This window comes from Moschus berezovskii, chromosome 10 (assembly GCF_049115385.1).
Source record: "Moschus berezovskii isolate FMDL1 chromosome 10, NW_MosBer_1.0, whole genome shotgun sequence".
Taxonomy (NCBI): Eukaryota; Metazoa; Chordata; class Mammalia; order Artiodactyla; family Moschidae; genus Moschus; species Moschus berezovskii.
In genome coordinates this window covers 96458357-96484615 of record NC_142469.1, presented here as the reverse complement: position 1 = coordinate 96484615, position 26259 = coordinate 96458357, and the positions used below count along the sequence as shown (strand labels likewise).

At 39.6% G+C, this 26259-nt stretch overlaps 1 protein-coding gene across 14 annotated transcripts in view; it reads left to right on the top strand.

Moving 5' to 3' along the window:
* The window catches only part of SYNE1 (spectrin repeat containing nuclear envelope protein 1), a 491794-nt gene that overhangs the window by 204485 nt on the left and 261050 nt on the right, over positions 1–26259 (top strand). For all 14 annotated transcript variants that reach the window (XM_055433423.2, XM_055433430.2, XM_055433426.2 and 11 more), the window contains 12 exons: positions 888–1067; positions 3086–3236; positions 3551–3709; positions 5313–5495; positions 9578–9679; positions 11980–12183; positions 14581–14788; positions 15602–15714; positions 17200–17405; positions 18394–18549; positions 22507–22798; positions 23833–24005. In XM_055433423.2, coding sequence (XP_055289398.2) covers positions 888–1067; positions 3086–3236; positions 3551–3709; positions 5313–5495; positions 9578–9679; positions 11980–12183; positions 14581–14788; positions 15602–15714; positions 17200–17405; positions 18394–18549; positions 22507–22798; positions 23833–24005 — 2127 coding nt within the window. The remainder of the gene's footprint in view (positions 1–887; positions 1068–3085; positions 3237–3550; positions 3710–5312; positions 5496–9577; positions 9680–11979; positions 12184–14580; positions 14789–15601; positions 15715–17199; positions 17406–18393; positions 18550–22506; positions 22799–23832; positions 24006–26259) is intronic.

Here is a 26259-nt window from a genome sequence, read left to right as displayed (position 1 = left end):
CTCTCTTCTTAAGAAATGGAGCTATTGATAATACCTGTTCCTAGCCACTTTGTTTGGGGAATTAAATGAGATAACGCACACATTCACCACTATACCAAACTGCAAAAACTAAATGAGTTTTTTGGCTAAATGGCTGCCTCTCTGTGGCCACTTTTTGCAAATACTCAAATATTAAGGACCAAAAACAACCCTTTCTAGTTGTAGTCTTTAAAAAAAAATAGGTAAAGTTTTAAAAACATACTTATTGTGGAACTCAGTAAAGCCATTTTTATTTTGAGTGAAATGACTTTGATTTTTAAAAATTACTTTAATATGAACCTCACAGCATGAAAGAATTTCTTACTGATGACCTTGCGATAAGTACTCAACTACTTTACTCCAAATGTTGGCCCTGGTTTTGAAATTCTCATATCAACAAAAGAAAATAGAAAAAGAATACAAACTTAACAGAACTTTGAAGGTCAATGGTAAAAATGACTTCAAATGTTTTTTAAGGTACAGTCTGAATTATGCAAAATTAATCGTAAAAGTATCTTTTTTCATTGATATACATAAATTGCTTTGTCAAAAGTTTTTCTAGCTATTGATATGCATGCTTTTTTTATGGAAGTGAAAGTCACTAAAGTTGTGTCCAACTCTTCGTGACTCCATGGACTGTAGCCCATGAGGTTCCTCTGTCCTTGGAATTCTCCGAACCAGAATACTGGAGTGGGTAGCCTATCCCTTCTCCAGAGGAATCTTCCCAACCAGGGATCAAACCCAGGTCTCCCACACTGCAGGCGGATTCTTTACTGTCTGAGCCACCAGGGAAGCCCTTATTTACAGAAATGAAATAGTAGTTAAACACTTGTAGTAAACTAATAGTAAAATAACATTTTAATTTGCAGGTTGAGAGTCTTCAATCAGTTAGAAGATGAATTGAATTCTCATGAGCATGAATTATGTTGGTTGAAAGATAAAGCTAAGCAAATTGCTCAGAGAGATGTAGCGTTTGCACCTGAGGTTGACAAGGAGATAAACCGCTTAGAGGTCACCTGGGATGATACCAAAAAACTAATTCATGAAAAGTAAGTAAAAAACTTCTCAGTTTTTTTTTTAACTTCCTATTTATTTTGTGACATTGGGCCATTGCCCATTGATTTGAGTTGGTCTGATCAAGAGTTTAATATCTTTTGCCATCTTAGGTATTCGCTGTCTCTTTAATAACATTAAAAATTTAGTCCTACAGAATTTTATTGAGGAAGTTTTCTTGAGACAGCAATTACATGTGAAATTTGATACTTGGAAGTAAAAATTGTCAACGTTTACAGGGTACCAGTAGGAGAGTCTTAACCACTGATTTTCTTTTTTTTGTTTTGTTATATTTGTTTATAATTGAGGTACGATTTACATACAGTAAAATTCACCCTAAATGTATACCCTTAAACTGTAGGAGTTTAACAAATTTATATAGTTGTATAAATATCACAACTATCAAATGGTAAGAGTTACAGCACCTGAAAAATGCCCTCATGTCTCATTGTAATCAGCCCTTCCTCACTTCCAATCCCTGGCAACTGTTGATCAGATTTGTCTCTGTAGTGTCTTCTTTCTTAGAATCACACGTAAATGGATTCTTTCCAGTTTGAATGATTATAAATAAAGCATCTCTAAACACTCATGCTCCCTTTTCGTGTGTACATCAGTTTTTACTACACTTGGTTAAATACCTTCTTTTGCTTAGCATAAGTACATTGTGATTTGTATCCATAAAGTGCATTCTTTAACAGCTGAATGACATTCCATTTCCTAAGTGTACTGCAGTTGATTCTTTCACCAGTTGATAGATATTTGGGATCTTCCCAGTTTGAATTACTACAAAAGCATCTGTAAACATTTATTTTTTATGTGTACATAACTTTTTTATTATGCTGTAAACTATTAATGTAGACTTTAAAAAATATAATCCTGCTGCACAAACTTTATTCTGTGTTATTAAACATTCTCCAAATTGTGATTTCGTAGATGTTGCATGGTATTCAATTACAAGAATGTATCACAATTTATTCAATTATTGGCCCATTTTAAACTTTGGAGTTATTTCTAATTTTTCTCCTGTTATAAATAATGGTGTAAAGAATAGAATTGTACCCAAATCTTAGTGTACACCTTTTTCTTTGGAAAAATACCTGGATGAAGAATTGTGTGCTCAAAGGCATTTTAGTCTTTTAAACAAAAATATTTCATATTTTAGCCATCCTCAGGGGACTCATAGTCAACGAAAATTTGTGTAATTTAAATGGAAAAGAAAATCTCACGTGAACTTTAATTATTGAGCAGTATTTTTTGTTTGGTTGGTTTTTTCTTTTTTTTTTTATTTTTGTGGCAGTGAGGCAGGTGGATTTTCTTCCCTACAACATATAACTATGAAGTAATTAAATCATGGAATAAAATTTTTTTTAATTAGCAGATTTTTTTTTCACTTTTTGGAATTATTTTATTGATGTCTGATTTCCTTACTAGACTCTAAGCTTTTTTTCAAACCTAAATATTTTTATTGCATACTGGGGCAAAGCAGATTAACAATGTTGTGATAGTTTCAGGTGAACAGCTAACAGACTGAGCCATAGGTATACATGTGTCCATTCTCCCCCAACCCCTTTCCCATCCAGGCTGCCGCATAACAGAGTTCCATGTGCTATACAATAGGTCCTTGCTGGTTATCAGTTTTGAATATAGCCATGTGTACATGGCCTTCCCAAACACCCTATCCCTTCCCCAGCAACTTTAAGTTTGTTTTCTGTAACTTTCTTTCTGTTTTGTAAGTAAGTTCATTTAAAGAAAATTTTTTTTTAAATTTAACAGACTTTGTTTTAATGGTATGGCTAATGGCTGTGTGGATTCTTCATTCGTGGAGAACATTTTGGACACTAGAGTTGTCAGACTGACCAGAATGCTTTTGGCCTCAGTTCAGTAAAAATATGGTTTACCTTCATTCCAGCACTCATCAGAATACAGCGATGCAGTTATATATCAGGTCAATCATAGGGAACTCTTCCCTATACTGATATGTGACAATAAATGATGTATTTTCTAATTATTACAGCCAGGGTCAGTGCTGTGGACTTATTGATTTAATGAGAGAGTATCAGAATTTGAAGTCAGCCATAACAAAAGTCCTAGAAAAATCCAGCAATGTGATTGCAACCAGAACTACTATAAAAGATCAGGAAGACCTTAAGTGGGCTTTATCAAAGGTAATAATTCATAATGTGTTTATTTTTTAGACTTTTAGTAGATTTGCTTTTTACTCATAATGCATTCTCTTTTCGACTCTAGACAGTATATTTGGAGATAGCTAATTCATGCTCACAAGCTCAACCTTTATTTTTTATGACTACTTATATCCTAGGATCTTAGCAATTCGAGAAAATTATATATTTTTTTCATTATTATCACTGGTTTCTGCATAAGGTCAACCACGAATTAAATTTCTTAAAAGGCAAATGATTTTAAATTCTTGACTTATTACTGGCTGTTTTACTAACTAAGGAAACATTTATGTCCACAGCATGAAGCTGCCAAGAATGAAATGTGTAATAAACAGAAAGATTTGGATAACTTTACCAGTAAAGGAAAACAGTTTCTGTCTGAGCTGAAAAAAATTCACAGTGGTGATTTCATCGTGGTGAAAACAGACATGGAAAGCACAGTGGACAAATGGCTAGATGTAAGCTCATCCCCTGCGATTCTATGAATAGTTTGTGTGCGTGGTCATTTCAGTCATGTCTGACTCTGTGACCCTATGCATTGTAGCCCGCCAGGGTCCTCTGGCCGTGGGATTCGCCAGGCAAGAATACTGGAGTGGGTTGCCATGCCTTCCCTCAGAGGATCTTCCCAACCCAGGGATTGAAGCTGGGACTCCTACATTGCAGGCAGATTCTTTACTGCTGAGCCACCAGGGGAAGATGAATAATTTAAATATTTACATTTTTCAATCACATTTTTAGGCAAAGGATTATTTAGAAATGTGACTTTCATTGCTAACTTTTGATACTAAATTCAAAATCATGCTCTAAAGGAAAATAGTTTACATAGAATTTATACATAGTTAAAAATTTATTTGTTTTGTTAAAACTTATTGGCAGATTTTCTAGAATTTCATGTAATAGCTTCAATCATAACATATCAATAACTTTGTTTTTCTTTTACACACTCTGGGATCATGGATAAAATAGAAGAATAATTTATAAACATCTTTCAGGATATTAAACCGTAATATAAAATAAAGTAATAAGACTGTAATTGTGCATTGAGAAACACTGGAATTTACGTCTTTGGCTTTTAGTTCTTGCTTTGTCATTTGTTAGCTGTGTGCCTGTGTCATACAAGAAGATACTTGATTTCTCTGGAGCTCTCCTCTCAATCTATACATGTTTTACATTGTTTTCCAGCTCATAAATCCTGTGATTCTGTTACCCCTGCCCTGTTATTTCAGTATCTAGGTTCATAAGTTTAAGCTAAGTTTAAGTGGATTCCTTCACTTAAGCTAAATTACTGAAGTTAGATATTGATGTTTGCATATCATAATGAGATAATTTAGGGACTTGGGAAAACTTTATCTGCCTCCACTTTAAAAAAAATGGCATTCTTAGGACTTCCCTGCTGGTTCCAGGGTTAAGTCTCTGCACTTCCAATACAAGGGGCATGGGTTCTATCACTAGAGAGAAAAGATCCTGTATGTCACATGGCATGGCCAAAAAATAAAATAAAATGGCTTTCTTAGTATGACAAGATTGTTAAACAGTAATAATTTAACCATGCAGGTGGCTTTCTTTCTTATGTATTTACTTATTCTGTAAATCGGAGAAGGCAATGGCAAGCCACTCCAGTACTCTTGCCTAGAAAATCCCATGGATGGAGGAGCCTGGTAGGCTGCAGTCTGTGGGGTTGCTAAGGGTCGGACACGACTGAGCGACTTCACTTTCACTTTTCACTTTCACAATTTGGAGAAGGAAATGGCAACCCACTCCACATTCTTGCCTGGAGAATCCCAGGGACAGGGGAGCCTGGTGGGCTTCCGTCTATGGGGTCACACAGAGTCGGACACGACTGAAGTGACACAGCAGCAGCAGCAGCATTCTGTAAATATATCCAAGTCTAATTATGCACATTTTTATATCTCAGCATTACAAGTAACAACAACAACTTTTCGTAAAACTTTGTTTTTCTGTCAGAATAGGAATGAAGCATTTTCATATTTATTACTTTAATGGCCAGAGAGCATCTTAAAGCCTTGGATTTAATGATAAGGTCTTTCTTTTCTATCCCAGATAGCAGAGAAGATTGAGGAGAACATGGACAGGTTGAGGGTAAGCCTGTCTATCTGGGATGATGTACTTACAAGGAAAGATGAGATCGACGGATGGTCAAACCATTCCATCCCACAGCTGACTGAAAGCATCAGCAACCTGAATGACAGCCTTAGAGCAGAAGAATTCCTGAAAGAATTTGAGGTAAAATGACTACAGCCTTCCTATGTGAGCTCGTTGACCAGAATATGAAAAAATTGTCTCTTGTAATTGCTTTCAGGACACCTACTATACTCAATATTTTGTAATAACCTATATGAGAAAGTAATCTAAAAAATAGATACACATGTAAGTACAACTGAATCACTTTGCTGTATACTTGAAACTAACACGACATTGTAAATCAACTGTACTTCAATTTTTTAAAAAAGAAAACAGACCACTGGGGAGAAAAATAAAGTTAATTCTTCCTTTCAAGACAGATATGAATGTAATGGCAACCCACTCCAGTGTTCTTGCCTGGAGAATCCCAGGGATGGCGGAGCCTGGTGGGCTGCTGTCTGTGGGGTTGCACAGAGTTGGACACAACTAAAGCGACTTAGCAGCAGCAGCAGCTGCATGAGTGTTATAAAACTCTGAACTATCTTTTGCTGTTTACTTGAATGTTGACTAGACTACTGATTCGAGAGGTTTTTTCTTTTTTGTGTCTTTACCATTTCTTAATTGGGTCTCTTTCACTTCAAGTATTAATAGAATAGTAAAGATGCATAAAATCTATAGTTTGTCCCATTCTTCTGAGATTAGGGGACTTTCCTATCAGAGAATCAAATGGAAACTGTTTGTAACCTAATAATATTTATTATGTATTCTTCCTTCATTCAGACAAAATGTTAACTGAACAGTCACCACGAACTGACCACTTATGTTAGGTGCTAGATTCTTCCACTGGCTTTTCAGAAATAGAAGAAAATTGGAGACTGGAGTGTCACAGGCTTCCATGGAAAGTAGGCTTCTAAAGTTCTGGTCATCAATTTAATAACTCATTTTATTCCCATTTCTTGCATTCATGTATTCCTCCCTTCATCAGATTCCCAGTGAGCACCTAAAATATGACAGGCACTGTTTTAGACGTTGAGAATTTACTAGTAAAACAAAGTTACTACCATAATGGTATTCACAGTATTTGCATTACAACATATATGTAAACTGCCAAGCAGTAACAGGGCCATGATGAAAAATGAAGCAGGGTAAGAGAAAACAGAGTAATCAGAGGTAACCCATCTCACAGAGCACAGGACTGACTGTGCCCTTGGTGAGAGAAGAGACTGTTCACATTCTGTCCTCAGGACTCCAGCCCAGGGCCTGGCACATGGTTGGAACTTGACAGGCACATGGAAAAGTGACTGTAGTTTGAATAAAATGTAGTTGAATCATCTGTATGTTCTAAGTTATCACCTGTCTTTGACCCCAAGAACATTCTATAGATTATCCCTATTTCTGAAACCAAACAAATAGAGGAAAGTATTCAGACTAAAAGTACAGTCAGGAGAGGGATTGATTGCACAGCCTGTTTAGGTGTTATCTTTGATGTTAAATTAGCATAACAGCTCAGACAGTGGTGCTAGAGTACAGCTTGCACCAGCTCACAAGAGTCATTTGTTATATTTTCAGGAATTTTGCAAGCCAGTGCTAAACACAATCATTATTTAAAATTAAGTTGTAGGGACTTCTCTGCTGGTTCAGTAAAGGTTCTGCCTTGCAATGCAGGAGACATGGGTTTGATCCCTGATCAGAGAACTATTGTAAGATCCCAAATGCTGCGGAACAGCTAAGCCCAAGAGTCACAACTACTGAGCCTGAGTGTTCTGGAGCCCATATGCCGCAATTCGTGAGCCTTCAGGCCACAGCTGCAGAGTCCATGCACCGCAAGGAAAGATTCTATATGACACAACAAAGAGATTCCATGTGCAGCACCTAAGACCCCGTGCTGCCAAATAAATAAATATAACAAAATTAAATTGTAAATAGCTATATCAACCTCAGATACGCAGATCATACGCACCCTTATGGCAGAAAGTGAAGAACTAAAGAGCCTCTTGATGAAAGTGAAAGAGGAGAGTGAAAAAGTTGGCTTAAAACTCAACATTCAGAAAACAAAGATCATAGCATCTGGTCCCATCACTTCATGGCAAATAGATGGGGAAACAATGGAAACAGTGAGACTTTCTTTTCTTAGGCTCCAAAATCACTGCAGATGGTGACTGCAGCCATGAAATTAACAGACACTTGCTCCTTGGAAGGGAAGTTATGACCAACCTAGACAGCATATTAAAAAGCAGAGACATTACTTTGCCAACAAAGGTCCATCTAGTCAAAGCTACGGTCTTTCCAGTAGTCATGTATGGATGGGAGAGTTGGACTATAAAGAAAGCTGATCACCGAAGAATTGATGCTTTTGAACTGTGGTGTTGGAGAAGACTCTTGAGAGTCCCTTGGACTGCAAGGAGATACAACCAGTCAATCCTAAAGGAAATCAGTCCTGGTGTTCATTAGAAGGACTGATGCTGAAGCTGAAACTCCTATACTTTGGCCATCTGATGCGAAGAACTGACTCATTGGAAAAGACCCTGATGCTGGGAAAGACTGAGGGCAAGGGGGAGAAGGGGACGACAGAAGATGAGATGCTTGGATGGCATCACCGACATGATGGACATGGGTTTAAGTAGGCTTCAGCAGTTGGTGATGGACAGGGAAGCCTGGCATGCTGCAGTCCATGGGGTCGCAAAGAGTTAGACACAACTGAGTGACTGAACTGAACTGATATTAGTAAAGACACTGTATTAAAAATGAAAGCAATCAATTCACAAAGCATCACTTCCTCATTACTTTTTAGCAATTATCTAGGTTCTGAAGTAACTGACATTCATTATATGATGAAAATATTGTAGAATATGTACTTCTAGTGCCTTGTGCTATGGCATCGTGTTGTAGCTCAAAATGGTGGTAAATGCTGTAAGTCAGGGCCCGTGGTTCAACGAGTCTGGAGGACGCTCCTGCTGCTCACCTCTGGGATACAAGGAGCCAGTGGGCATCAGCCACATTCACAGTGTCAGGTCTGGTCACTCAAAGGAATGAGTTTTTCGTGTTACTCTCTGTGGTGCACCAGTCAATAAGATCTGTGAACTGGATTCAGCTCGCTGCCTAAAGTGTCGTTGCCGCAGTTCAGGAAATGAAGGGGAGGCGTGTCTGTGTGACCCCTTAAGTGCCCAGGCTGCTCCTGGGGAAGGCCAGTGGGCCTGACAGGAAATTCATCACTTCTTCCTGGGTGAGCAAACCGATTTCTAGATTGAAGACATCAGGAGGTTTGTTAGTGTCTACAAAGCACCGCAACACCACATTTCAGCTGAAAGGGACACTTTACATATGTTCCTTCATGGGTCCATTGCCTGGAGAATTCCATGGAGAGTGGCACCTGACGGGCTACAGTCCATCAGATCGCAAAGAGTCGGACACGACTGAGCGGATAATACTTTCACTTTCGTGGGTCCAGATAAATAATGAAGTTTCCAAGCATCTAATTTGTTCCATAATGATTCTCTGGTTATTCTTTCTGCTTCTTGTGTTAGTGTTGACAGGAGGAAAAAAAAAAGAAAACAAAAGGCAGAATGTTAGATGCCAATTCCTAATTAACCTGAATTCTGTTTTAACACCCTTGAAATTTCTAATTGAAGTATTTCTTCAATTACTGTAGACTGTATTACATATATTATACATACTGTATTACATATATATTACATTATATATATGTAATACATACTATATTACATTATGTATATGCAATACATACTATATTACATATAGTCTACAGTAATGAAGAGGCACTCCTGATGTGTATTTGTTTTGAAATGCTTCCCCAAGACTTAAATAGTAGCCAGTGATATTAATGCTAATAAGTAAACGACAGTTAGTCTGCTGAAAATTCCCACTGACTCAAGACTTTCAGTTAGTGTTTCATTTTTTCCAGAAGTTTTTATTTTCCCCAATAAAAGAGGGTGGGGACAAAGTTCTGCATACTCCCTCACATTCCCAGTGAAAGTTAATGGTGATATTGTTCCACATTCACAAATAATGAGAATCCTCAGAAAATGGAGCAGAATTTTGTTTTGTTTTTACCCTGGGTTAAAGTTGGGTCTTTTTGACAGAGTTAATGCTTGAAATTATGAAATGCCAAGTAAAACATGTCATTGGATTAGTTATGTTTTTCCCCTTTGTCTTTTATCTGGCAGTCTGAAGTTAAAAAGAAAGCATTGAAATTAGAAGAACTTCATTCTAAAGTTAACGATCTTAAAGAATTAACTAAAAATCCAGAAACACCCCCAGACCTTCAGGTAAGCACTCCATCAAGTTTGTAATAACTCTATATACTGTTAATATAAATTCTCAAAAAAGTGTGTGTGTATATATATACATTCTATGTATTTATTTATAAGTGCATGTATATGTATATGTGTGTATATTCTTCTTATTATTATTGTCATAATTCCAAGCAGACACATAGACCTTATCAGACATGAGAGTTAAAATATAGCATCTTTAGAATTCCTTGTGCTAGTTCCAACCGAAATATTATAATAAGATTAGTAATTTTTTTCCTTACTAAATTTTGGAAATCATAGCATTCAGCTTTCCTCATGGACCATTTTAAGTCTAGACAGAGACAGAAACCATATTTATGGATATTGATATCCTAATTCATATGTTTCTGATCCTCCTTACTGAATAATTGCGTTTGGAGGGATTACCATCACGATGTTTCCCTTCATTCCTCAAGGCTCTTGAGATGGCATAAATCCACAGGTACTGGAGGCAGGCCAGGCAGACGGGGCTTAACCGGGAACCGGGGATGCTTCAGTGAGGGAGCGTGGGCACAGCCAGCACCAGCGTCAGGGCCAGCGGTTCTAACTCATTACTTCAAGCTATTTGTTGCTGCTTTCATTTTTTCTACATTTTCTCTCTTCCTATCTTGCCTTTCTCCTTTATCTACTGTTTCTTACTAACCAGTAAATCTTGTTTGATCACCTATACTTTTGCTCTGGCCCAAGACCAGTTACCTATCAGTTAATTACATTGGTGGATAATATACTTGTACCAGAAGGTTAGACGCTTCACCTGACGCAAGAATAGGCAAAAGGGGTGCTGATAATCGGCAAAATTAAATAGGAGAGCTTGTGCTTATCCAGGGCATAAATGGACAACAGTTGGATTTTGGCAGAGTGAAGATGGAAGCAGGGTTTTGAGAGAGAGCTACTGTTGTGCTCTGTTTTCTCTCTCTCACACAAGCTCACACACACACACCCCTACCCCTGCTCACGGAGGAGGCATGGAGGTCCCTGCACCTTACCTCAGAATGGAAAGGATTTCAGTGATACTGTCTGGAGAGCATGACACGTGCCCTGTGCAGTTGGCAGACACAGGAGACTAGTATCTAATCCTCCACAAAAAACCTTAGGGTTGAGAGACAGGCTGGCTGACTGCTGATTTATTTGCCAAGGATACATGATTGTTTTGAGTGGCCTGCATCTCAAGTCATCTGGGGTGAAATGCCAGTGTGTGACCTCTGGCCCGGAAGTGAATGATGAAAGGAAAGGAAAGAGGAGAGCTTCGGTGTGGGCATCTCAGGGTCCCTAAGAGGCTTGCTGGGTGATGAACAGGCCTCAGCAGCAAGGAGTCAGAGATGCCCTCAGGCTGCACGAGGAGGAAGTAAAGAACCTGAGAGGAATGTGCTGCCTATCTCTGGGGAATTTCAGTAGGAGGGGGCAGCAGTGAGGGGAGCCTCAGGAAGCCCCACACACGAGGCCTGTGACAGGAGTGAATGTGAACTCTCACCCAGGAAGCAGAGAGGCCAGCTCCCAGCAGTGGCCACCCCCGTCCTACCTGTCCAAGCCTACAGGTGTCAAAGGCTGTTGAAAGTGGGGGAGTAGGGAAGAAAGACGAAAAAAGGCACCTGCCCCCTTTTTCCCCTGGAGGCTTTGTGTTTGCAGCAGGTCTGAGCAGAGGATAAGAAAAAAACATCTCTAAGTTTACCTTCAAAGTTTTGATTGTTAAATCAGCCTGGATATTCTCAGTGTGGAGTTGAAACTGCTTTGCTGTTAATCAGGATTATAAGTTCTTTTATTGTTATATGTGGGAAAGTCCAGGGCTTCCCAAAATCAGTCATCCAGGGAGGAGAGAAGAATTAACTTCAGTGAATATTTTAAACGGGAGACAGATATGACATTGTTTCAAGATAGAATTCCAAAGTAGTGTTTGTTCAAAGTAGTGGCTACCAAAGGGTGAAAAATATGTGTTTCCCTGGGAGAATGAAGAGCAGGTTTTCGGTCACCAACTTGGTAACTCTGTGTAGGTCTAGTTCTGTTTTGAAATGAGATCTTGTGGATTTCCTGGAATCTCAGTCAAAACTTCCACTTTAAAAACCCAGTATTAACTATAATCCTCACTCTTTCCATTTCCCCATTACTCAAGATATTTGGCAACTTGAACCCACTGATTTTCCTCTTAAAAAAGTTGAATTAGCATCCTTGGTGAGGCTTCTGTGATTTTTACTGTTAAGCTGCACATGAACAGAATCCCTATTGAACAAAGGCTCTGGTCTTTACAGATTTTAATGAAATCTCACTTTATGTTTTAGTTTATAGAAGCTGACTTAAGGCAGAAACTGGAGCATGCCAAAGAAATTACTGAAGAAGCAAAAGGAACCTTGAAAGAGTTCACTGCTCAGAGTGCACAAGTGGAGAAGTTTGTTAATGACACGGCAACCTGGCTGACAAAATTAGAAGAATCGTTGATGAACTGTGCCCAAACTGAGACTTGTGAAGGGCTGAAAAAAGTGAAGGTAAGTCATAAACTATCACTAAGTCTTTACCTTTCAATAGTAATATTAATTCTCCTGCTTTTCAGTGACTATAATGAAAATGTAACCTCTGTTCTGTTACCCCTATTAGCACCAAACCAACTAATTCATGATACAGGAGACAGCAAAGTAACAGATGGAGAATTGAATGCAGGTGGTAAGAAACTAAACACGAATATTCTAAAAATGGAAAGCATGCATTGCTATAGGGCCTGCTCAAAGATTATACTTGTTAACATACAGTACATATTTTTTTAGTAAAAAGGTGGGAGTCTAGAGAAGAACTATTTGAATTTCTACAAATTTTCAAACTTGAATGCCTAATAGTTTTTCATCACTTAATTATTTTTATTGGTCAATGTAACTGGTTTCATACTGAGAAGGGTCTATGTTTTAAAAATGGTTGAAAAGATATGTGTAGTTTGTGCTCTTTTAGCATATTTTCTCACTGTTCTTGAGACTGAGGACATATACTTCTCAAATTTGCTACTGGTGCTTTTGGTGTGGTGACGTGATCACTGACCTAGAGCCAGACATCTTGGAATGTGAAGTCAAGTGGGCCTTAGAAAGCATCACTACGAACAAAGATAGTGGAGGTGATGGAATTCCAGTTGCACTCTTTCAAATCTTGAAAGATGATGCTGTGAAAGTGCTGCACTCAACATGCCAGCAAATTTGGAAAACTCAGCAGTGGCCACAGGACTGGAAAAGGTCAGTCTTCATTCCAATCCCATAGAAAGGCAATGCCAAAGAATGTTCAAACTACCACACAATTGCACTCATCTCACATGCTAGTAAAGACATGCTCAAAATTCTCCAAGCCAGGCTTCAGCAATATGTGAACCGTGAACTCCCAGATGTTCAAGCAGGTCTTAGAAAAGGCAGAGGCACCAGAGATCAAATTGCCAACATCCGCTGGATCATGGAGAAAGCGAGAGAGTTCCAGAAAAACATCTATTTCTGCTTCATTGACTATGCCAAAGCCTTTGACTGTGTGGATCACAATAAACTGTGGAAAATTCTGAAAGAGATGGGAATACCAGACCACCTGACCTGCCTCTTGAGAAACCTGTATGCAGGTTAGGAAGCAACAGTCAAAACTGTACATGGAACAACAGACTGGTTCCAAATAGGAAAAGGAGTGCGTCAAGGCTGTATATTGTCACCCTGCTTATTTAACTTACATGCAGAGTACATCATGAGGAACGCTGGGCTGGAAGAAGCACAAGCTGGAATCAAGATTGCCGGGAGAAATATCAATAACCTCAGATATGCAGATGACACCACCCTTATGGCAGAAAGTGAAGAGGAACTCAAAAGCCTCTTGATGAAAGTGAAAGAGGAGAGTGAAAAGGTTGGCTTGAAGCTCAACATTCAGAAAACAAAGATCATGGCATCCAGTCCCATCACTTCATGGGAAATAGATGGAAAAACAGTGGAAACAGTGCCAGACTTTATTTTTTGGGGCTCCAAAATCACTGCAGATGCTGATTGCAGCCGTGAAATTAAAAGACGCTTGCTCCTTGGAAGGAAAGTTATGACCAACCTAGATAGTATATTAAAAAGCAGAGACATTACTTTGCCAACCAAGGTCCGTCTAGTCAAGGCTATGGTTTTTCCTGTGGTCATGTATGGATGTGAGAGTTGGATTGTGAAGAAAGCTGATCGCCGAAGAATTGATGCTTTTGAACTGTGGTGTTGGAGAAGACTCTTGAGAGTCCCTTGGACTGCAAGGAGATCCAACCAATCCATTCTAAGGGAGATCGATCCTGGGTGTTCATTGGAAGGACTGATGCTAAAGCTGAAACTGCAATACTTTGGCCACCTCATGTGACGAGTTGACTCACTGGAAAAGACTCTGATGCTGGGAAAGGTTGGGGGCAGGAGGAGAAGGAGACGACAGAGAATGAGATGGCTGGATGGCATCACCAACTCTATGGATGTGAGTTTGAGTGAACTCTGGGAGTTGGTGATGGACAGGGAGGCCTGGCGTTCTGTGATTCATGGTGTCGCAGAGAGTCGGACACGACTGAGAGACTGAACTGAACTGAACTGATTATCCTAAAAGAAAGGCCAAGTAACCCAGGGAAAGATGTGAATGCAGGAGGCTGACTCTATTAATAGTTTCTCATCAACTAACTAAACCCAAGATTCTGGGCTGGAATCCACAGAAGATATTTTCAGTTTGTTTTCAATCCTAGACTATAACCCAAATCCTAACTATCTCTCAACAGCTGTTTACAGGTGTAGGCAAAGTTGTATATACATCACTGAGTGGATTTCAACAACGTCACTTTCCAGAAAACGTTGCAGTGTGTGGTAGATGAGATATTTCTCTTGAATGTAACGAATATCCATCATGGCATATTTTATTCTTAGGACATACAAAAAGAACTTCAGAGTCAGCAAAGCAACATCAGTACAACCCAGGAAAATCTCAATAGCTTGTGCCGCAAGTACCATTCAGTGGAGCTGGGGAGCCTGGGCAGTGCGATGACGGGGCTGATAAAGAGACACGAGGCTATGAGCCAGTCCTGCTCCAAGATACAGGCCAGTCTTCAGGATTCTCTGGAAAAACACTTCAATGGTAAGTTCTGACAGGCCTTCGCATGAGTAGTTTGTTTACAAGACATAGTCCAAACCAAATGCTGCCTAGAAACGGCCAGAAAACTTTCCACAAGAGTAGCATTTTAAATTTGTGTCTGCGTGGAGATTTGAGCAATAAAATTATTGTGGTTGGGCTCTCACTGTTGGCAGGATTCTTCTTCTTTCTCCCTAAGAAAGTAGGAGTCCGCCATCTTGATGAATCTGAACTTCATGTGGATTTTCTACGTAGAGCTCCTTTGTGTGGAAAATGACTCCCACTGCTATGAGGAAATGACACTGTAAGCTTGATATTAGGAGAGCCTATAACACAGCAGGCACGTAATTCAGGGAACTGTTGGTCATTTATGTCCCTGACTCGGCCTCCAGCACTGCTGTGCATCTGCTTTGATGTCTGTGTGTGACACTCTAAGTCAGCATGGCAGGGGAGATGGCTCCTCCCTTTGCCATAGAAATGGCTTTAACACCTCAAGAGCATGGCTCACTCTTACACAGTCAAGCAATTATCTTTCTTCACCAAGAGGAAAAAACAACACAATGGGAAATCACATATGTCAGGAATACAAATTTCTTTTCAGTCTTACATCTGAGATAATTTCTCAGTTCTACCATGAGAAGTCATGGATGTAGGTAATACTGTATTATATTCTATACTATTATTAATATTGTTTTCTTTCTGGAACATGTTGTAAGGCAGGATGTAATGGGCTGATCACCAGAATTAATTCATTGTGATCATCCTGGAAGCTCTTTCAATGTTTTTCTATGTGTTCCTTATTTTTGCTACTTTCCACAGAGTCTATGCAAGAATTCCAAGAATGGTTTTCTGGAATAAAGGCAGCAGCAAAGGAATCATCAGATAGAACTGGGGACAGCAAGGTTCTGGAGGCAAAGCTCCATGATCTTCAGGTATGCAAGCTGGCGCTACTTTTTCCTAAAGTGCCTTCAGTCAGACCTAAATCATCTATTTCCCCAAACCTTATTTTCTTCTAACTTTTCTTCTTCCCTAACAGAATTAAATTTCTTGGGTCAGAAAGAGATAGGAAGTATGAAAAGTAAGTTGATAAAAGCGTTAGAATTTCATTCATGTTGATGTAAGGCAGAAATCAAACCAATATGAAAGCAACTACCCCTTGAAAATATATAAAATATTGAAATATATAATATTGAATTATATTGAAAATATATAAATTTTTTAAAAAGTTAAAATTTCAGAATTTCTAGATTCCATTCCTCTCTTTTTTAGTCTATTACTCATTCTTCGGCAATCATTAAGAACTAAACTTAATTTTAGTTTTTATGGCAGTAAAAGCGTAAATAATTGTACCTATTTTACATCATTGTCATGAAGAAGTTTTAAACAGAAGACATGGCTTGTGTTTTTTTAATAACCTATTATCTGAATTTGGAGCTAGGATATATTCAAATAAAAGCAATAGATATTGTAGGTTTTAAAGGTGTGACAGACAATGAAAAATGTATGAATTCTGGTAAGGGAGGGCCACTATGCAGCAACATTAAGAATGATTGTCAGGAGCCTAAGTTCAAAGTAAGTTTTGGCCAAGTTTTTCAAATGGTTAATCTGAGCAAAGCACTGTGTTAAATATTTATAAAAATATTTTTTTTAAATTAATGGGGAAAAATTAATGAGGAATATAAGGATTTTGTGGCTTAACGGGTGATGTGATGGCAATTATGTAGATAACTCATTAGCAGCCAGGGAGGAAGATCGTTATAATACAGGAAGCTGGTTTTGCTGGAGGCATGGTGAATTCAGATGTGGAGCTGGGCTCTTTAAAGCTTGAAATGCAGAGGATCTCCGTGAAGCAAAGTCTGAGTGACAGTCACAAATGCCTCTGTGAAGCTCAGGGTGGAGGCAGGACCAGCATAGCGGTTCTGGACTTCTTTTGCTCAGCAGAAGCCATGCCCATGTATATGACCTTCCAAGGAAGAGGTGCATACCAAGAAAAGAAGGGATCTGAACACAGGATTTTGTGTGCAGTGTGGGTCAGACAAGGAGGCAGGGTGGAGACAATTAACCGCTTGAAAGGTGTCACATTAACCGTTTGAAGAGGGGGAGGCTGGACCAGGTTGAGATGGTGAGAATGGGAGGGACTGAGAACAGACCCTGACGAGAGCATCCTTCTTTCCAGCTCGATGCAGTTGGTCCTCAGTGGTTCCAGGGACTGGCTGGCACCATCCTCCATTCTCAGTCTCGACTGTATCCGATTGTATACATCATTCTCACTGCAGCTTATTAAAAGCCTTCTTCCTCTGGGCTGTTTATCTTCTCTTGCTTTACTTTCTCAGGTCAGAGTTGTAATTAATCCTCCTATGCAGTAGGATCTTTGAATAATAGCAAATGCTTTGTATTACCTTTGTTTCCCGAAACAGAACATTTTGGACACGGTCAGTGATGGGCAGAGCAAGCTTGATGCGGTGACCCGAGAAGGACAAACTTTGTATGCACATTTGTCTAAACAAATTGTCAGTAGCATTCAGGAACAAGTTACAAAAGCTAATGAAGAGTTTCAAGCATTTCTGAAACAGTGCCTTAAAGACAAACAGGCGCTACAAGACTGTGCTTTGGAACTTGGGAGGTAAGTTTTTTCAACAGGTGTAGATTTCATCATCCATGTATCATTTCTTCAGTGATTTAAAGTAAAGAGCCATTGGGAATAAACAAAAAATATTTTAAATTGTGAGTTTAAATTATAATGTTTTGACTTTAAGTACATGTTCATACTAGGACAATAACTGATTGCTCAAACTCTGATGGTATCATTTGGCTTTATTTTCTATACAGAAAAAGAAAGGAATTATATTCACTAATAATTATGAATGACATAAATGATATGTACTTTTTGTCTGTGTGGCTAACTCTAGATATTAGAATTTTAACACCCGAATGTTTGATTATCCAAATCCTTTCCTCACTGTGTATACTTCAGTGAGGTTGAAATTATGGCAGAAAACACTGATTATATCTCTCTGAATCAAGATTCCAATCAGGAAGCTATATCAACAGGGCTGGATATAAAATTAGAAAAAATATTCTGTTGCTAAGAAAGGAAAAATGTCAGTATAATCAAAATGCCTTTTTTGGTTGGAGGTATTTGCCTGACTTTTGTCAAGGTTTCTTACAGAATTTACGTTGTTTTTAAAACTTAAGAACCCCAGAGTCTTGTGCCATATTCAAATCCCCGTAAGATACAAAGACCCAGAGATGACTTGCCCTTCTGTTCTAAGGGCTTCCACTGCCCCATTTTTCCACTGGCCCCAAGTCAGGGTCTTTGTAGTAAGATGCAAAGTTAAGTGCACACAGGCATGGAAATGTAATCTTAATTACCAGCTAAGATTATCAAGATAGAGTGCTTCTTTTTCTGCTTGGATCTTGAGAAAAATGTCCAGAATTTGTCATTTTGTTACTGAAATAAGTGATTATTTGAATGGGATTATTGTCAAATTTTCTACTCGAAAATCCATGAGATTTTAATTGCCATAGACATTGTGACCTCAGATATTATAATTTATTTATTATAATGAACACATAAGAATTTCTCTAAGGTGTTTTGTTCTTTTCTTTAGCTTTGAAGATCAGCACAGAAAATTGAACTTATGGATCCATGAAATGGAAGGAAGATTAAGTACAGAAAACTTAGGAGAGAGTAAGCAACACATTCCTGAGAAGAAAAATGAAGTCCATAAAATTGAAATGTTTCTGGGAGAACTATTGGCTGCAAGGTAGGATGTGGAAGTGGAATAGATGCTTTTTCTACTAGCAAATGTTTGTTTGTCTGGTTGGTTGGTTATTTGGGTTGTTTGTTGGCTGGTTAGATGGTTAGTTGGGGTGGTTATGTTTCTATATCTAGCACACAAATGATTGTATAGTGTTTCCATGGCAGTGTAGTGATCTGGAGAGAGTACTGGGTTGGAGGTAAAGAGCTGGTTTTCATATAACTATATCTCCCTTTGTTCAACACACTGGACAGGCCACTCATTTCCTATATTTTTTGATATTAGCTTTCAAACATTGAGAATAATAATAAATATATTTTCCTCCCAGAGATTATAAGGATATAAGATGATTATAAAAATATCCTTCATTTACAAAAATAACACTATAGACCCCAATTTCCATGTATTTTTCAGACACTTCAGCCTCCAGGATTATTTCCAGTCCACCGTATCCTCATAATATTGTTAGTAAAGCAAAAGGTATTGTCATGAAGTCTGACTGCCCTAGAGATTCATTTTCTTCACTGCAGTATTTGTCTTCTCATTGCTTGTCAACTGAGCAAATGTTTCCTGCTCCTTCTCAGGCGGTTCTCTGGCCTATGCTTTGGACTCCACTTTCATGGCTTTGCTCCCTCAATTCACACTACACCACTGGCATTTTCAGTTGCTTCATTGGAATTGTTGCACTGGAAGATAGAACACTTTTCACTAGGGGAGGGAAACTTGGCCCAAAACTCTATCTCACTGTTGCTTTGGTCCTATCTCTGTGAACCTTTACCATGGAGCAAACATGTTGTTGATTTTGTTACTGAATTCAGGTTAAGCTGCTCATCCTCAAGAATCTAAGAGTGTTGAGTAAAAGGAAAGATGGCTTTATTGAGGCAGCTGGAAATCTGTCAAGAAGGTGGACTCATGTCCCAAAGAACCAATTCCCCATTGCTGATCAGAGAGCAGATTTTAAAGGAAAACTTGAAGGGTGGGCAGGCAGAGACCACAAGCAGAACAGTTAGCTTTGAGAATCATCTTGAAACTGGTCATTTAGTGGTCTGGTCAGCATCATCTTGATTGTTTTAGGCACAGTTAATCTTCAGTTCTAAGGTCAGTTTGTTACCAGTACCTTGAAGTCAGTTCCTGGAATTGTGCAAGCCACATATTCAGTATTGCTCAAGATAGAGCATCTTATGTCATGACTACAGTCTGGTCATCATGTGCTGTGCTTAGTCGCTCAGTCGTGTGCAGCTCTGTGACCCCATGGACTGTAGCCCACCGCTCCTCTGTCCATAGGGATTTTCTAGGCAAGAATACTAGAGTGGGTTGCCAATTCCTTCTCCAGGGAATCTTCCCAATGCAGAGATCAACCCCGGTTTCCTGCACTGCAGGAGAATTCTTTCCATCTTAGCTACCAGGGAGGCCCAGGAATACTGGAGTGGGTAGCCTATTCCTTTGCCAGGGTAACCTCCCGGCCCAGGAAGCGAACTGGGGTCTCCTGCATTACAGGCAGATTCTTTAACAGCTGAACTACCCGGGAAGTTAGCTTTTTCCTTCTGGTGGCCATTTTAGTGTCTGCGGAACAACTCAAGAATGTGAATCAGACTTTGTTATTTATATCCTTCAGGGAGAAACTAAAGATTCTGTGACTGTGTTGTCCTAATTGTTACCCGCTTGAGCCTGCTTTTTTGTGACTCAGGGGAGACCTGGGAGACTACAGCTTTTCTACAAATAAGAGACAAGGGACACAGAAGGGCTTTAGTATCTGGGAAGGCCCCACAGAGTCCTGCTCAATTTCAGTTTTTTATACATTGAACCCAATAGTGGTTCAATTAAATTGAAACTCACCACCAACCCAGTGGTGAATTTCTCAAGGTCATGGACCATCAGGTCTTTATGATCCCTAGTATAGTGCCAACAATAGAAGATATTTGCTAAATTAATAGAATAGTAGCATTATTCTAACCATAAAACTTTCTTAAAATTGCACATTTTATTTGCTTTCTAAATCTTGACTCCTGTCTAGGTACAATATAACATGGTCAAACCTATTTCTCTCCTCCTTTCAAACATTTGATATTCTTCTTGAGCTGTTTCTCTGATATTCCAGGACCAGATACTGGGACTTTAGGTATATTTGCTCCCATATTCTTTCCACCTGGCAGCTTCTCTAGACAATCCTAATGCGCTCCACTGGTATCCCAGCTTCTCCAACTGAGTCACCTGACTTCTTTCACTTGTTGGCCACTTGCTCTTCCCAGTCCTTTGGATTTTTTTTTCAATCATAATATTCTGCAAGTACTTTGCATATCTTGCGGGAATGTCCAGTATTTTTAAAAAGAACCTCAGACTTAAGAATCGTTGATTTTTATTGTCTATTAAGCAATTCTCCTTGTGGTAATATGTGATATCTGTCCTCTTGAATTATTATTTAACTAAAGTCATTGTTTAAACCATCTTCATGTCTTACCTTCATGTCTCAAGCAGATTACAAGTATCAGTTCAGTTTAGTCACTTAGTTGTGTCTGACTCTTTGCAGCCCATGGACTGCAGCATGCCAGGCTTCCCTGTCCATCACCAACTCCCGGAGCTTACTCAAACTAGTGTCCATTGAGTCAGTGATGCCATCCAACCATCTCATCCTCTGTTGTCCCTTTCTCCTCCCATCTTCAATCTTTCCCAGTATTACAAGTATAAGAGATGTACTTTAAAGTATATGTAATGTTGTCTAAGTCTTATATATCTCATTGAAGCACATAGGATTCTGTTTAGATAATAGTTGCTCAAGAAAAAGAAAAAGACGAGGTAGGAAATGGGCTTCCTAACCTTTTTCTGACATTCACAACAGCTTGTGTGACAGCATCTACAGTCTCCCTTCTGATATCCCAGGCATTTCCTGAGAGATATGTTGATTCAGAAATCTGTAAAACAGTATAAAGCCAACCCAGCCATAGAAGATTATGTTTTCCCTTGACTTAATTAACATAACCTCAAACTGAGATGAGCAGAGTTCCCAAGATACAACAAAGAAACCCATAAGTATTCATAAGATGGCCTTTTGAAAGAAGCTTTCTTTGGCACTTTGTCTCTGCCAAACATTGTGCTGGATGCTGGGGATATGAGATGAATGTAATCGCCCTGGCTTCTAGAAGGTGAAAGCCTTGTGGATGGAGACAGACAGGGTGTATGAGGTGACAGAAAAAGATAGAAAGAGGGCACCCAGAAGGGGAGTCAGCATCATGCTTCCTGGGGATGTAAGCCCTGCGCTGAGATTTGAAGGGCTTCTTAGAAAATAAGTTGAAGAGTGGTTATGAAGGAGGAGTCTTCGTGTGTACACAGCAGGGTGGAGTGCCTGGGGAATTTCAGGAAGCTGTTTATGATTAGAGCATTAACTGCTGCTGCTGCTAAGTCACTTCAGTCGTGTCCGACTCTGTGTGACCCCATAGACGGCAGCCCACCAGGCTCCCCCATCCCTGGGATTCTCCAGGCAAGAACACTGGAGTGGGTTGCCATTTCTTTCTCCAATGTGTGAAAGTGAAAAGTGAAAGTGAAGTCACTCAGTCGTGTCCGACTTGTGGCGACCCCATGGACTACAGCCTACCAGGCTCCTCCGTCCGTGGGATTTTCTAGGCAAGAGTACTGGAGTGGCTTGTAACTAGGAATGAAGAAAAGTCAGAGATCAGCCCGGAGAGACAGGCCTGGGCCATTTCCTGAAGTGAATCCCTAACAGTACAGAGGGCTGGGATCCAGGCATAGTACAGACTGAATGAGACCCCTCGAGGGGAAGTGACTGCATTCAGATAAACCACAGAGAGCCAAGTATCCAGCCCTCTGAGGGCGCCCAGCACCATCACTGAGAGGCGTGTCAGCTGTGAGCTCTGGTCTGGTGGCTGCTCCAATGTCAACAATCATGTGTCACTCCCCTATGCTCCTGACTGTCAGAATTCTTTTTTTTTTTCCCCCTGTTTTCTTTAGAGAGTCTCTGGACAAGCTGTCCCAGAGAGGGCAGCTTCTCAGTGAAGAAGGCCACGGCGCTGGGAAAGAAAGCCGCCTGTGTTCCCAGCTCTTCACAAGCTATCAGAACTTACTCCGGATGACCAAGGAGAAGCTCCGGAGCTGCCAGGTGGCCCTGCAGGAGCACGAGGCCCTGGAGGAGGCGCTGCAGAGCATGTGGTCCTGGGTGAAGGACATGCAGGACAGACTGGCCAGTGCAGAGAGCACCTTGGGGAGCAAAGACGCCTTGGAGAGACGGCTGGTACAAGTGCAGGTACGCGGGGCGCCAGCCTGAGGCCTTCCAAAGACTGCTGGATTAGACTCCCGGGTGTTTGGGGTGTCCCTGGTGGCTCAGACGGTAAAGAATCTGCCTGCAGTGCAAGAGACCCGGGTTTAACCCCTGGGTGGGGAAGATCCCCTGCAGAAGGGAATGGCTACCCACTCCAGTAGTTTTGTTTGGGAAATCCCATGGATAGAGGTGCCTGGTGGGCTACAGTCTGTGGGGTCACAAAGAGTCGGACATGACTGAGTGATTAACACACACACACACACACACACATGCATACACACAGGTGTTTGAGTTAGGTCCTCATCGTTCAACTGTGAGCCTGCCCAGGATTATGTGGGCAAAATGAAGAAAATGGGCGAAAAAAAAAAAGGATTTGGAGGGATTGTTTTTCTCTTCTGTTAAGGAATATTTTTGTTCTAATAGCTTTAAAATAATTTAAAAAAAATTTTTAGTAAACATTTTTAGCAAACATTATGAATACCTACTCTACTCCAAGCACCATGCAAGTTGATTGGAATATAGAGACAAAAATTAGTTCTTGTTTTCTAGAAGTTACCACTTAGTGGAGATCAACCTATAAGTTGTTACTTTCAGTGTAGCCTGTAGGAGGGGCCCTGAATGAAGTACGGAGGAGGCCACAGACCAGCCTGCAGTCAGTGGAGTTTCCTTTGAAAGGCAGAAATTACCCAGGCAATGGAAATAGGGATCTGTCAAGTTTTGGACAAGGGTGTCTTCATTTTCAAAATGACTTCTCTTTACTGTGATGCAAAATTCAATAAAGTTCCACTTCTAGGCTTGTGGTCCAGAATTTTCCAGGAACTTAAATCAGAGTTAATCTCTGACTTCCAGACTCCTGAACTTCTAATATTTAAGTAAGGTGTTATAGGGTCATAGGGTCCAGAGTTTGATACTGTTGTTTCATTTTAAGGTAAGGTATGCCTTAGCTTGATTCTCATGGGAAACAACACATCAAAAGGTTTTAGTAATCCTGCTGATGATTATTCATTCTTCCTTCACAGGAAATTCTCCTGATGAAAGGGGAAGGGGAAGTTAAATTGAACATGGCCATTGGCAAAGGGGAACAGGCCTTGAGAAGTAGCAACAAGGAGGGTCAGAAAGTGATCCAGACTCAGCTACAGACCCTTAAAGACGTGTGGGCTAACATCATGGGCTCTTCCATCCATGCCCAGAGGTACAGAGCCTATTTTTAGTGTGTATTTGCCTGAGTCAAACCCAGTGGCTTAGTAAAATGACGGAGTAGTGCTGAAGGTATCCTGCAAGAGAGTTACCAAGTGTATTATTTTAGATAGTTATGTGGATGCCTGTCTTTGCCTGACTGAATTTTCTGTAACTGCAATGGCTGGTTTTGTTTGCTTGCTTGCTTTGTGTGTGTGTGTGTGTGTGTGTAATATTTACATCTCCCATAACATCTCTCATGGAATCTGGCACCCATGGGCTTAATCAGATGCCTCCTCTAAATTCATCAAAGAAAGACTATGTGGTTTAACAACTTTAATAACTTTTTGCTTTTAAAGGAAAATTAAGTCATTGGCAACTTTTGAGCTTACATACAGGTCTTTTTCTCAACCGGAGTAATATCCCTGACAATGGGGTTACAGAGATGTTGGGAGAGTATGTGATAGCCCCAGTGATGGACTATCCTGACATTTAGAGTAAGGCCAGGGGAACCAGCCTCCTGCTATGGTGAACACCTTCACATGAGCAGCAAGCAGACCACATGACCCCATTGCATTAGACGCTGATGAGAAAATAGAGAAGATTCTCATTGTTACACAAGGTGGTGTTGTTGTTGTGTTATATTTATGACTGAAAGACTTTCATCACCTCCCTCTTCTCAGAGGATCTACAAATAATCTGACTGGCTGGTTGGACAGATGACTTTCAGTCAGTATTATACTAACACACATTCCAGAAGTCACATTCTAAAGGTTATATGTACTGTTCAATCACTGAAGAAGTGTGTACTCAAATGATCTTCATAAATAGATGAAAAGAAGGTTAGAGCTCATCGCAAAAATACACTCCAGTTACTCACTGCAGTGTAAACAGTGAACCACAGGGACAGCTAAAATTTGCGGAGTTGTGCTTTGTTTTGTTTCCTTTAAGTATGGAGGGTAGGTGGCAACTCCAGAAGTCAGCAGGACTTTGAATCTTCATCACAACTCATGGTCAGCAAAGGAAAAAAAAAATCAGATTCCATAGTTCCATTATTCTATAGATCAGATTGCTGGAGCATGAACTAAATACCCCAATGCTTGACAACAGGCCAACTTCATAGGAATACGGGTGAATATTTTCTGGATGTTAGAATAACATGTTAAATACAGGAAACGGATTTAAATCCTTGATTCTTCTCTTTCAGCAAGGAATTAACTTTGGCAACTGCATTCTGTGCAGTAGCAGTGCTCAAATTATTGTGCTAAAATAATGAAACAAAGTAGTTTTTGCCCTCTCAGTGCTCAAAAGCTAGGGTAGGATACATTCAAAAACAAACAAACAAACAAACAAACCTCTGACTCAGATTGTGTTCCTAAAATGCTGTGGACTGTGGAAGAGAGTAGGGCTTGGATGGCTTCTGGAGAAGTGAGATGGATTTGGACTTTCCAGAAAATTATTTGCAGAAAGAATAGGGCTTTAAGGCATATTTGATGAGGTATATATTGGTGCAAAGGGGAAAATTTGAGCAAAAGAAGCAATTTGGAAGTACAGTCACCTCAGATATAACTTCAGGATCATAGAATTATATGCACGGGAGACTGGGAGGGTCACTGAAGATGAGTTAGACTAGTTTGTAAAGCTAAATGTTGGAGGTATTTTAAAAATGCCGGTCTGGAGAGCCTTTCAGTTGACTATCAGGAGAGCTATTGACTTGACTATTAACTTAGGTGACTATATTTCTAATACCGTTAGCACACTGAGCCTTCATCCCTTCACACATTCAACACAGAAGCACTAAACATTATACATTATATCTGTAAGTGAAAAAACCAATCTAATTATGTCATTTACCCAAAAGAATACTTTACATTTGAATTCCATTATCTTTAACATTAATAGGATAAACCAAATCCAAGGAAGTTCAGAATTGATGTATATTAAATAAAATATAACTGGTGCCCCAGAGCTGATGTTTTGACAATGTAAAAGGTATATGTGTCTATTCATTTAGGGCAATTAGCATTTGGAACACAAATCTCCAGATGCATATGCGGCTAAGACATCTTCAAATTTTGGCATAAATTTATTTTTATTTGTAAGAAGCTATATTGTAGGTCAGAAGAATAATGTTTTCCCCTTCACTTAAAACAGTGTTTTCATCACTTACAATACCATTCAGTGAAAGAGCTTGCATGGATGCAATGCCCTCATGGTTGGTTTTTAGCAGAAATGTGATGATAACTTATTTTTGTAATATGTGACATTGA